Source organism: Trichosurus vulpecula, chromosome 1 (genome assembly GCF_011100635.1).
Source record: "Trichosurus vulpecula isolate mTriVul1 chromosome 1, mTriVul1.pri, whole genome shotgun sequence".
Lineage (NCBI taxonomy): Eukaryota > Metazoa > Chordata > Mammalia > Diprotodontia > Phalangeridae > Trichosurus > Trichosurus vulpecula.
Window position 1 is genome coordinate 234,181,254 of NC_050573.1, and position 13,129 is coordinate 234,194,382.

The window sequence follows — 13,129 nt, forward strand, 5'->3', positions numbered from 1 at the left end:
CCTCCCTTATCCTCTCCCTACACCCTATCCCTTGCCTTCTTATTTCTTTCTGAATTTAGATGACATGCCTTCCTAGATATATATGTTGTTTATATTTGTTCTTCCCTCTTTAACCCGTTCCCCATGAGAGTAAGGTTCCAGCACTACTCACTCTCTCCCTACTCCCTTCTTCTGTATCAGTTTTTTCTTTTATGCCTCATTTGTATGAGGTAATACTCTTTTTATATCTCCCTACACAGTTTTATTTTTTGTTAGCTCAGTGCACACCTTTCTTTCAAACTACCCAAATAATGATGACAATCATAAGAGTACTGTTAATATTTTCACAAATATGAAGTATATAATCTGATCTTATTGAATTATATAATTGATCTTTAATGTTTATCTTATATTTCTCCTGGATGTTATTTGTTGAATTTTCCTTCAAGTTCTGGGGTTTTTGTCACCGAAATCTGAAAGTCTTTGAGTTGGTTAAATTTCCATTTTTTTTTCCATTAAGGATTATACTTAACTTTGCTGGGCAAGTTATCCTTGGTTGTAACTCCAGCTCTTTTGCTCTGCAGAATGTAATATTCCAAGACTCAAGGTCCTTTAATGTAGTAGCTGCTAGATCTTGTGTAATCCTTATTGTAGCACCGTGATATTAAATTTTTTTTCTTGTTGCTTCCATATATTTTTTAAAAATTATTTATTTTATTCTGAACTTAAATAAAACAAGCATTTCTATAACATAGTAGAATAGAAAAAAATGATTGTACATGAAACAACAAATCTATTGTGTATACCTTGCTATTCCTTTTAAATATAGAATAAAGTTATCACATAACTTCCTTTTTTTCTTTCCTCACCCTCACCCCTCTTGTAGAGATGGCTACCATTAGACACAAATATGTATATAGAATATTATATATGTAATATTATATGTATGTGTGTGTATAAAACCATTCTATATACATACTTCCATTTATCAGTTCTTTCTCTGGATGCCAATAGCGTCTTCATATGTCTTTTGTAGTTAATTTGGGTATTTATGATAGTCAAAATGACTTAGTCACTCAAAGCTGTTCTTAAAACAATACCATTGTTACTGTATACAACATACTCTTGGTTCTGCTCCTTTTGCTCTTCCATGTACTTGTAACTGGTGGAAAAATATAGAGATGTGAGTGCTGACTTGCAGTACTGCTACAGTAGGATAGGGTAGACTTCCCATTTTTATGTTCTTTGCTTTTTATTGTTTCAGTATATATAGCTATAGATTAAAAAAAAAAGATACAAAAAAGAGCAGAAACATTTTTCTCTGGATAGCTAGAATTTATACTGTGACTAGACCAGGCACTTGATAACTATAAAAATGAGTTTTATGATATAAATGGAAAATGTCACAGGAATTACTTTTCTTCCATACTGTATTGCTCCCCCCCCCCCAAAAAAAAGATAAGGACCTATTTTGATCACCCTAAGAAGGATGAAAAAAGAAAACAGTATTCCTATGGAAATGAAAGGATAACTATTATACTGCAAGAATTATTCCAGAATGACAAATGAACATAGAAACTGAGCGACAAGGTGCTTTTGCTTAATCTCTCTGCTTTGTTGGACAACTCTTTGCTCTGGATTCTTCCAGGCTAAACATATACCTTGTAAATTTTGCATAATTTTGGACCATCATGCTGCTATTATTCTCTGACAGTAACTTAGTGCTAGTCCAAGTAATTATATGCTAACATGCTATGTAATGATTGTCTCTTGTCAAAGGGGAAATCTGTAGTATGGAATTTTCAGATAGAGTCAAATACTTTGGAATCCCCACCCAAAATGCAAAGTATTAAGATGAAAAGAGACTCACTTCATGTGACATTAGAATATAGATGAAAGCTAGCTTTAAAATAGATAAACTGGAAAAGTCATACATTTTTCTTTCTCGTAAACCAAATTTAATATCATTTGGTTTAGGGCTAATAGCATTGTTAAATTTGGATTTGAAAAAGGAACCCATATTTATGTAGGATATTTGAATATTCAAAAATCTTTTAAAAATATGGTATATGTGATCTATCTATATATATATATATGTGTGTGTGTGTGTGTATATATATATATATATATAACACCATATTGGCTGATTTCTAGATATTTAGAAATAGAATATTGTAATCATAAGTCTATAAAATATCTTAGAAATTCATCTAAGAAAATTAATGCTTAAACCTTAAACCATCAAAGAGAGATGATCAACATGTGCATTAACATCCTAAGCAATGCATGAAGATAGACTGTATCCATGCTCACATACTTATTCCTGGGCATTAATGATATTAGCAATAACAACATCTACTTAGAAATATTTTATATTTATAAATCTTAAATAAGAGGAGAACTTATTAAAAAAGTACCTTGCTTTACCTTGGTAAAATTCCTTGGAAAAGCATTTGCAATGCCTAAATTTAAAACAAAGGATTTTCTAACTTAAGGACCATTGTGCTTTAGAATTAGTCATCATGTTAGTACATCTCTGTTTAGACTTTAGAAAGTTAATCTAAAGCCCTGATTGAAGTCCATAATATGAAAGCAGATACCTAAGCAGAAATGCCATAAATTGAGAACATAAGTGGTGTTTTACTTTTTTTGGCCTACATAAATGTTGCCAGGGTGTCACAAGTAAGACTTTTGATGTCCTTGATGAAATAAGTTCCCCTCCCCCCCTGCAAACCAGTAATTATGTTTTGGAAAATTATATTGTGAAACCTCACACCAAATATTTTTGTAAAGTGTGTTCACATAGATCAATGGATTCCTTTAGGAGATATCAGTGGAACCAGTTCATATGATTCTTTTAGTATACACACACACACACACACACACACACACACACACACACATATATACACACACACATATATATATATACACACACACATATATACATATATACACACTTTATTAATAAAACTTTACCCAACTAATTTCCTCTGTGCTGCTGATTCAAAGCTCCCCTGATTATACCTTGCATTAAGAGTCAGCCCATGGACACATGTGCAAACACATGCTCATAATTTGTTTCAACACAGTCCATGATTCTATCATTCTTCAGATACTAAGATCATCCAGTTATCAGTGGCTTGGACTCTTAGTTGCTCAGTTGCAAAGAATAATACTCCATTAAATTTATTGAAGTCTAACCTGAAGCCAAAGCATGGCTTTGACTTACTTCCAACAGAAACAGATGTCCTCACCTACATACTAAAATATTCTTAGGATAGTTTGTACATTTTAGAAACTAGCAAAATAGTCACTGTAGTGGCGTGTTTTTTGTTTGTTTTGGTTTTTGTTGTAAGGTAATGTAATTATCCCTTGTTTGTTTTTTGTTGTAAGGTAACATAGACATTTTCCCATGTTTGTTTGTTTTAGGTAACACATATTTTCTCTTAGTTCCAAGGCACTGCATAAACATATATGAAAAAGAAATTGTAGTGGGCAATGGAAAATTCCTCCCACTGCTGTATGCTGAAAACAGTATAACTGTTCTTCTAAGCACTGTTCTTTGTCCTTGGAAGGTACTACCTCTGTTTGCAGCTGCGAGATGATATAGTATCAGGAAGGTTGCCATGTTCTTTCGTCACACTTGCCCTCTTGGGATCCTACACCGTTCAGTCTGAACTTGGAGACTATGACCCAGATGAATGTGGAAGTGATTATGTCAGTGAATTCCGTTTTGCACCAAACCACACAAAAGAACTGGAAGATAAAGTGATTGAGCTGCACAAGAGCCACAGGTGAATACATTAAAAATACTTAAAGCTTTTTGCTTAGGTTCACTTTGGGAATGGGAATATCATCTAGATCAGGAGTGGGGAACCTGCAGCCTCAAGGCCACATGTGGCTTTCTAGGTCCTCACGGGTGGCCCTTTGACTGTCAAAGGACCTAGAGGGTCACATGTGACCTGGAGGCCGCAGGTTCCCCACCCCTGATCTAGACAGATAAACTCTTAATTTCCCCAACAAATCCAGTTCTAACTCCCAGGAAATTAGTCACGAATGGATTCTTTATATACTATGTCTGGCTCAGAATATTAAAATACTTAATTTGAATTTTTTTATCTTAAATTATTTTCTTATTATTCTGCTTGGTGCTTTCTGAGCATCTCCTATCAGTCTAGGAATAGATTTTGCTACCCAATATTGTATAAAAAAGGCCTAATGCCTTTGATAATGACTTGTTTAGCAGAGAGCCAAGTAGCTAATTCTATAGGAAAATCTTCTTGTTTCTTGACCATGTTTAAACTTCATTTTCTTTTCTTCTTTTTCAGGGGAATGACACCAGCAGAAGCAGAGATGCATTTCTTAGAAAATGCCAAAAAATTATCCATGTATGGAGTTGATCTACATCATGCCAAGGTAAATGGACATTTTTATTTATGCTTCTTTCTCCTTCCCCAGAGTCCCTGTTGCCCCAACAAGGCCCTAAACATTGGGCTGATAAGATGGATTATCATTCCCTTCAATTCAATTATCAATTCCATTCAATTAAATGTAATTTGATGGACTAAAGAGTGTATGTGGAAAAATTAGCTATTCTTAGAGAAGCGATAGGTCTTAATAGAGGTGGGGAACCTGTGGCCTTGAAGTTACATGTGGCCTTGAGGCTGCAGGTTCCTCACCCCTGCTTTTGGAGTACTACAGAAAAATCAAAATATGCTTTAAAATTAAAAAAAAAAAAGCATGGGTACAAATTTATGCAGTGATCATTCTCTGTGTCCTTTGTTAACTTGTTTACCATCCTTTCTTTTCCTAAAGGATATTTCCAAAGGATCATTCCTTGTCACTTTATTCTTGTTCCTTTTGCTTTTTTTCTTCTCCTCTCTTCTGCCCTGGTTCTTTGTGCCTTGCACATTTCCTCACATGTACCAGACATTTAATAAAGGCTTGATTCATTCTGTTGAGTTATGGGTTCCCCACATTTTAGGAAAGATGTTAATACATTGGAGAATATATTGAGGGAAAACAACCATCATGGAAGATTTTAAGTTTATGCTATAGAAGGCTTGGTTTGAAGACTTTGTTGAGTTTAACCTGGAGAAGAAAAGATTTAACGGGAATATGGTAATTGTCAGTCAGTATGGTAAAGGCTGTCATGGAAGAGGTAATAATAGGTTTATCCTACTTGGACCTAAGGGGCAGCTAGGTGGGGGCACCTAGGTGGCACAGTGGATACAGTGCAGGCCCTGGAGGCAGGAAGACTCATTTTCCTGAGTTCAAATCTGACCTCAGACACTAATGAGCTATGTGACTCTGGACAAGTCATTTAACTCTGTTTGCCTCAATTTCCTCATCTGTAAAGTAGTCTGGAGAAGGAAATGGTAAACTACTCCAGTATCTTTGCCAAGAACACTCCAGATGGAGTCACAAAGAGTTGGACATGACTGAATAGCAATAATAATAAATTGGACCTAAAGAACAAAAAAAGAAAACAGTGAGTTGAAGTAGCAAAGATGCAAAGTAAGTTTGGTGTAAGTAATTACAACGAAAATTATCCATAAGTTAAAAGATCTGCTTCAGGAAGGTGGCACATTGTCCTACACTGATAGTCTTCAAGCAAAGGTCCAATTATCATTTGTGAGTTAAGTTGTTGAGGAGATTCTTGTTGTTATATAGGCCAGACTAGATCACTTCCAAGAGCCTTCCCAGTTCTAAGATACTGTGATGCTTCCAAGAGTTCAGACACTTTCTTGGATTCAGATGTCAACTGTACATAATATGTTGTGTGATCTTTGGCCAGTCACATCATTACCTCAGTTTCCTTACATATAAAGTAAGTAGTTTGGGTTAAATGATAACCTAATGTTTATTTCAGTTCTTCAGTTTGACTTCCCTCTCAGAGTATCACTCACTTTGACCTCTTAACTATGTTTCATCTCTGTATGTCCAACTGACAGCTGGACATTTCTCTATGAATATTTTTACTCAAATTTAAAACCAAAAGGGGACTTCTATTCTCATCCTCACATCCTCAACCTACACCTTTTTTGTACATTTCCAATACCAACCTCAGTTTTTCCCAGTCATAGCTCAAAATCTTTGTCATTTGGGAATTATTCTTTGTTCCCTAATTCGATCACCACCTTGTTAATTCTTCCTTAGAAATATATTTTTTTTTATCTTTTCCTATCTCTGCTGTCACCGTCTATCTCTGTTGAGGTCCTCATCACCTCACAACTCGGATTTTTGTAACATCTTCAAATTAATTTCTCTGTTTCCCATCTCTTTTTCCTCCCCTCATTCCCTACACAGACCTCCAGACTTAAAACATTGTTTTCTCCATATTTTTTCTCCTCTATTCAAGAATTTATAATAACTCTCCATTGACTATTGAATAAATTCCAAACTTGGTGCAGGTTAATGTAATCAAGGGGTTAAAATTTATTGGAGTTAGAAGTCCCTGGTGTGAATCCAGGCTTAGCTATTTACTTACCTGTATGAGGCAAATCCTTCAATTTTTATTGGTCTTAATTTCCCCATATGTAAAATAGAGAGATTGAACTTTATGGTACAATAAAACCTTTCATCTCTGATTCTTTGATCCTTATTTTGACATTCAAAATTTTCCATAATCTAATTCTACCTTATTTGTCCCATCACATCTCCTATATTTTGCTTCCACATGCTTTTCTGTCTCAGTGTGCTGTAGTCTCCTTTCTTTCCCCTGAAAAGCATGCCATAAACAGACTCCTCTTTGGGGCTTTGTCCTCCATTTTATTCAGCATTGCTGAAATGCCTGGCTTTATCTTATTGTTGTGTTCTTCAGACAATGAGGAGTGGCCCAGCTCCACTCAGGTCTTTCCTCCTTGGTGTCTCTAGGCCACAATTAACTCACCCATTTTCAGTCATAGTTTGGCTTTAGTCCACATTTTGGCACTTAATTATTTTATTTTGCATTTCATTTTATGTAAATCTTTCTCTCAGCAGATTCTGAATACATACCAAAAGCTTGTTTTGTTTCTCAGCTGTTTCAACTACAGTTTTTATATAGTTCATAGGATCAGAACTCCATAGCCTAAAGGGAAATTGGAGGTCATCTAGTTCAGTCCCTTCATTTTACAGGTGGTTGAGAGACATCCTGAAGTTGTCAGTGGCAGAAGCCAGTTAAAATACACATCCTGTTGCACAAAGTTCATTGCTCTTTCCATCACATCGAGCTGTCTAATGCAGTTCAACACCTATGGTAGCCGTTCAAAATGTATTTGTTTAATGGAACAGCTTTATACCTCAAACTTCAGGTGCTATGAGCAGTACCCTACTTTAAGTAAACAGGATATTTTGAAGTCTTTCTTGAAATCTTTGCCCTCATTATGGAGTTTATCCGGCACATTGAAGTTCTTTAGAAGCTTTTGGTTGGGGTTCACCTTCGGGGGAATGAATAAAGCCCTGGAACATTTCAGTACCTCCTGAATCAGTTCCATAATCATTTGAAGTAGTTCAATGTAATTATCAATCTAGGAAAAAAAAATTGATGAAAAATATCCCTTGTCTAGGGTATGATACGCTATTGAGAGAACAACCCAAACACCTGGAATTTAGATTAGTTGTGATTTGAACGGCAGATATAAATCATACTACAATGGCAATTCATTTTTTTTTCTTTTTGCCTCTGTACCCAGGAAAATCACAAGAAAATTACAAGATTCCTATGCTAAGCATCTAATTGTGCCACAGGATCAGAGATGCAAATTTAAAATAAGTGCCACAGACTCATTTTTATCAGTTTCTAAGTTTTCAGTGTTGTTGATTATTTTAAAGTTTAGATGATGGAGAAGAAGAGAAACAAAGGTAGCTGGAGGACTTTATGCATTTTAAAAATGGTTCTGTTATTATATAATAATTAGCCTGGTAGATAGTAAAAGTAGAAATTATTAGGGCAGATTTTCAAGCAAGTTTTGATTCTAGGATGTATGTGCATTCACAAAAATTCACATAAATAAAATCACAGATTATAATAATAGCCAATCATTGAAAACAGCATTCATAATATAGCTTGAAATGATGCCAATAAAGGAAAATTAATTTGTCCCCATAATTAAAGGTAGTGCATATGCGGGCATGTAGATCATTTCATTGACACATTAAGTACAGTACTTCAGTTATGGACCCAGTTTTTTATGCAGCTGAAGTTCATCATAATTTCATAATTTCCAAAAGGAAAGTTAGTAAGTGAAACGAGAACTGATTTCTAATTATAAGTGAGTTCCTAGTCTTCTATTTATAGCATGAAAATCCTATATCTTTCAGAGTCATTTGAACTAAAAATCCAAACGATCATTTCAGTGTAAGCTGTGTGTTATTCATGCATGTTTTCTCTTTCATCTCACAAGTATATTTTGCCAACATGATGTCTGTGTTTTGGAGGCGTTTGCTCCTTGAGGCTTTGTTTTTCCTTCTCTTGCCTCTGCTGTTGTGTCTCTTGCCAGTAATACTTAATATTGTGTTTATCATCTTGCATTTATAGCCAATTGTTTCACCTCTCATTTTGAAAAGTATGGGCAATTTCAATTGCAATGTTTTGCTACATAGTAAAAACGGCACTGAGGAAGTCAGCAGACCTAAATTCTCACTCTAAGTTTGCCACTCATGTGACCTTATGCCCATTGACTTCCAGGAAAATCACTCAATCTCTCTCAGCCTCAATCTCCTCATAACTAAAAGATAATATAAAATAAAATGATCGGCAATGCCCTTCCTGCCCACCTCTAAGGGTTTTTGTAAGAATCAGATGATCAGATTTAGGAAAGCATTTTGTAAATTTTGAGTGGCTATGCCCATGTAAGATACTTTCAGTGTTTATTACCATCATCATTATTTTATGTGGGCTTCTAAATCTTACGTAGACTTCTACCTCTTTAAGAAATTCTGCTTTTAAGCAATAGAAATATGATACATTTTAGGCACAACTGGATTTAAAAAGTAAACAGAATCTTTCAGCAGTTCTATAATTTTGTCAGACCTGATGTTGAGAATGTGTAGTTATATAAGGCCCAGTAGATAAATTTTAAAGTCTTTCTTCTTTCTTACCTGACTGTCTTCCTTCAGTGCTCCCTTCTCAGGCTGTATTATAAATGCTTGGTCAGTGATGGGTGTCCAATGAAGAGCTGTTCTATTAAGAATAATGGAATATTTGAAATAAAGATTTCATTTAAAAGAAAACCTTGCACAGTATTGCCTCCTATACAAAATGATCCAGACACAATGAGGATTGTTGTTCTCTGTCTCTGGCAATCTGTGAAATTAGCTTCTTGACAGTGAGTCTGTATGTGTCTTGTGACCAGTAAATATATTATAATAGGGCTTTTTGGTAAATGGGCAGAAATTCTTTCCCATATGCTAGTAGAAAACATGTTTTCCCATTCTTTCTTCCCCAAGTCACCACATAAGGAATGTATACCAGGTGCTCCATCTGAGATCCTGCTGGTTTATGAGATAGGCACTTTGGGATTAGCTATGGCTCTAGAAAATTGATTCACACAAAGGCAGCACCAGCCATTCATCATCATAAAGTGACAATTCCTTAGATGAAAATGTCTTAATGGTCTTGCTAGATAGTCATTAGACCAGTCCTCATCTTTGAAACAAAATCCACTGGCTTCTTTTCAAATTGTATTATGTATTTTCAAATATATATCATATTATAACATCCTGTGGTCAGTTCGATCTACTCCCATAAAGTAATCAGCTATCTAAATGAAGTAATGCATTTTCAGTATACAGGACTTTATTTTAAGGTGGTTAAGTTCTATTTATAATCTTATATTTTCCTTCAAATGGACCAAAAAAAATCTTTTGATTCAGGGATTTAGCTATGTACCAGAGATACTAAGTAGGTAGTGTTTCTTTGATGCGGACAGCTTAATTTGTTTCCCAATTAATTTTAAATTTTTCAGATAGGTTTTATGTTCTTGACATTACCCTCACTCAAACACAGACACACACACAGACACACACACACACGCATGCACGCACGCACACCCCTTACCCAGTACTGAATATCTAAGTTCTTTTAAAGTCACTCAAAGAGAAAATAAAGAGATTTTAATGCAATAGAGTTTTTGTCTAGTAGCAAAAGCACTGGACTGGCCACCAAAAAGCCTAGGTTCTACATCTGAGTTTTTCCAGGGCCCCAGTCTGACATCAGTAAAATGCTGTGTGACACAGGGAACAATTAATTTCACTTTCCAGGGCTCAGTTTTTTCCTTTCGGTTTCTGGGACTCTCTTCTTTGCAAAAGGAGGGCCTTGGAGTACATGGTCTCTATGCACCTTTGCAACTCTAACTTTGCTTTTGTTTTTTCAAAGTTGATTAAAGAAAGCTATTGTATGGATTGGTGTGCTGTCATATTGTAACCAGCTACCTAGGATGGTTATTTTGATTTTTCTTACTGCTCTCTCTTAGGTGAAACTACAAGTTTTTCCCCTCTCAATTTATGATGAATTATGTAATTATGGTATAATTATGGCAGCTAGGGTGGTACAGTGGATAGAGTGCCAGGCCTGGAATCTGGAAGACTCATCTTCCTGAATTCAAATCTGGCCTCAGACACTTACTAACTGTGTGACCCTGGGGAAGTCATTTAACCCTGTTTGCCTCAAAATGAGCTGGAGAAGGAAATGGTAAACCACTCCAGTATCTTTGCCAAGAAAACCCCAAATGGGATCAGGAAGAGGAGAACATGACAAACAACTGAACAACAACAACAAAAATGTAATTATGAAAGTTTCTAATTTTAGGTCATAAATTTATTACATGTAACTGAGTTTTCATACTTTAGAGGGGATCAATTGTAAGTAATATTTCAGTGGCCATCAAGGTTGACCTTCCTAAGGTACTGTGGATAGGAAATATCCAGTACCTGCCACATAGTAGGCTCTTAGTACATGCTTGTTGATTGAAATGATGTTTAAACAAGAATTGTAAATTGAGAACAAAAAGATCATAGAATCGCACAATTGTCAGATTTGTAAAAGTTGTCATAGACCCTCTAGGTTGAGGTTTTTAGCCTATGTCATAGATCCCTTGTCATTCTAGTGAAATCTATGGATTCCTCTCAAGATTAATAAAGTACTTTAGATTAGTCCATGATCTAGTCCAGCCTGTATTCCCAGAAATGATCCCTTTTATAACTTATCCAAAAAGTAGCCAACTGAGCTTTTCCTGAAGATCTCCAATAAGGGGAAATAAATATTAGCTCATTTTTGTATAGAATTGTAAAGATTCTAAATAGCATATTTTCGCTGCTCAGCCATTTCAGTCCTGGCTGACTCCCTGTGACCCCACTTTGGGGTTTTCTTGGCAAAGGTACTGGAGTGGTTTGCCATTTTCTTCTCCAGCTCATTTTACAGATGAGGAAACCGAGGCAAACAGGGTTAAATGATTTGCCCAGGATCATATAGTTAGTAAGTGTATGAGGCCAGGTTTGAACTGAGGAAGATGAGTCTTCCTGATTCCAAGTCCATGGTTCTATCAACAATATCACCGACCCTTTAGACATATTGCCTTACTTGATTCTCCGAACTCTATGGACCTTTGTTTAAGATTTAAAATAATTTTCTGACTTTGACAAGAGATAAGATGTCTAAATAAGGTGGCCATCATTTCTTGACTTTTGCAGTGGTGGGGCATGAGATGTTCATGTTATCAACATTGTTTAAATCTTCTGTCATTATTTATAGTTTGGACAAACTATAACATGCTACAAGTTTTTAGGTTGTTTTTTTTTACCTGGACATTTTGACAAAATCAAAATGAAGACTGTCCTTAGGATTGATCCTACATTTACAGCCACTGATTCATCATGTTATTCACCTTAGTTCCTTAGCTACTTTTTAAAGAAACACTTAAGCATGACAATTTGATGGAAAGAAACCTTTATGTATCTTTTTGTATAGTACTTCATAGTCTAATGGATCATTGGATTCCTAGTCATGTTGCTAATACACACTGGTTTGGGAATCTTGGGGGAGTCATTTAACCTCTGCGAACTTCAATTTCCTTATCTGGAAAATGAGATAATAATACCATCCTCATAGAATTATTGTGAGGATTGACTGAGATAATATATATGAAAGCATCATTAAATTTACTAAAGCATACAATTTTTCTTTTGGTTTCCCAATTTGATTTCTCTGCTTCCCTTTAAAGTATATCTCAGCCTGTAGTATTTTTAAAAATGGTTTCTGCTTGGAAAATAACCACACCACCACTACCAACCCTTTATTTACTTCCTGACATCATTACTACAGTTGCCTTGGTTCACGTTGGAACCAATAAGCAGAGTTCAAAATAGTTCCAAAATTTTGTCCCAGTTTCTCACTTGGATGATACATTGGGAGCACTAAAAAATTACCCCTATCACCTCTAGCTTACTATGATTGCATAGAAAGGCACTCATTGCATAAAGTAATGTAAATGCATAAAGTAATGTAAAAGGCTATGACTTTTGGGTTAAGATTTCCCTTCCTCATAATAGTTCTGTGTTACTGGTAGAACTTTAGAACATAATGGAAGTTTTCCCCAAGGCATGGCAAATTTGGGTGATCATCATGATTTGACTTTTCCCTTTTTCCCAGTGACTTTAGAAGAATATGGGAGCAGAGGATGAGGTGATTCTTCTATCCATCGAAAAAACAATCCAAGATTCATATATGTGCTATTAGCCCATGAGTATTCCTATCCACCACCATGATAAAAAACAACAACAACAACAACAAAAACCCAAAACCCGGCGCAGTCATCTTCCAAACATACCTCTCAGGCTGGCCTTTTTTTTTTAAAGCTAGTTTCTTCAAAACTATTTTTGTTTATTTTCATTTTACTTACATTAAAAATGTTTGAATAGGGGTCTGCAACTGGAGAAATTTGTTCTAGAACCTAATCCTGTCCCTTTCATTGGAGGACTAAAACTTATCATAATATCTTTAAAGAGCCTGTCCACATGACCAACATTTCTAGTGAGTCATCAGAATGTTTAGTAAATGTCCATGACTGTTTACATATGAAGTCTGCTATATAGGAATGTAGGATTTCTCTAATGAAAATGTCCTCAAAATACACAAATCTCTAATGAAAACTTAACTGCAGTATCC

General features: G+C 35.3%; 1 protein-coding gene across 12 annotated transcripts in view; it reads left to right on the top strand.

The window, feature by feature from the left end:
- Positions 1-13,129, top strand: part of EPB41L3 (erythrocyte membrane protein band 4.1 like 3) — a 196,382-nt gene that overhangs the window by 143,602 nt on the left and 39,651 nt on the right. For all 12 annotated transcript variants that reach the window (XM_036742222.1, XM_036742219.1, XM_036742213.1 and 9 more), the window contains exons 7-8: positions 3,558-3,776; positions 4,311-4,398. In XM_036742222.1, coding sequence (XP_036598117.1) covers positions 3,558-3,776; positions 4,311-4,398 — 307 coding nt within the window. The remainder of the gene's footprint in view (positions 1-3,557; positions 3,777-4,310; positions 4,399-13,129) is intronic.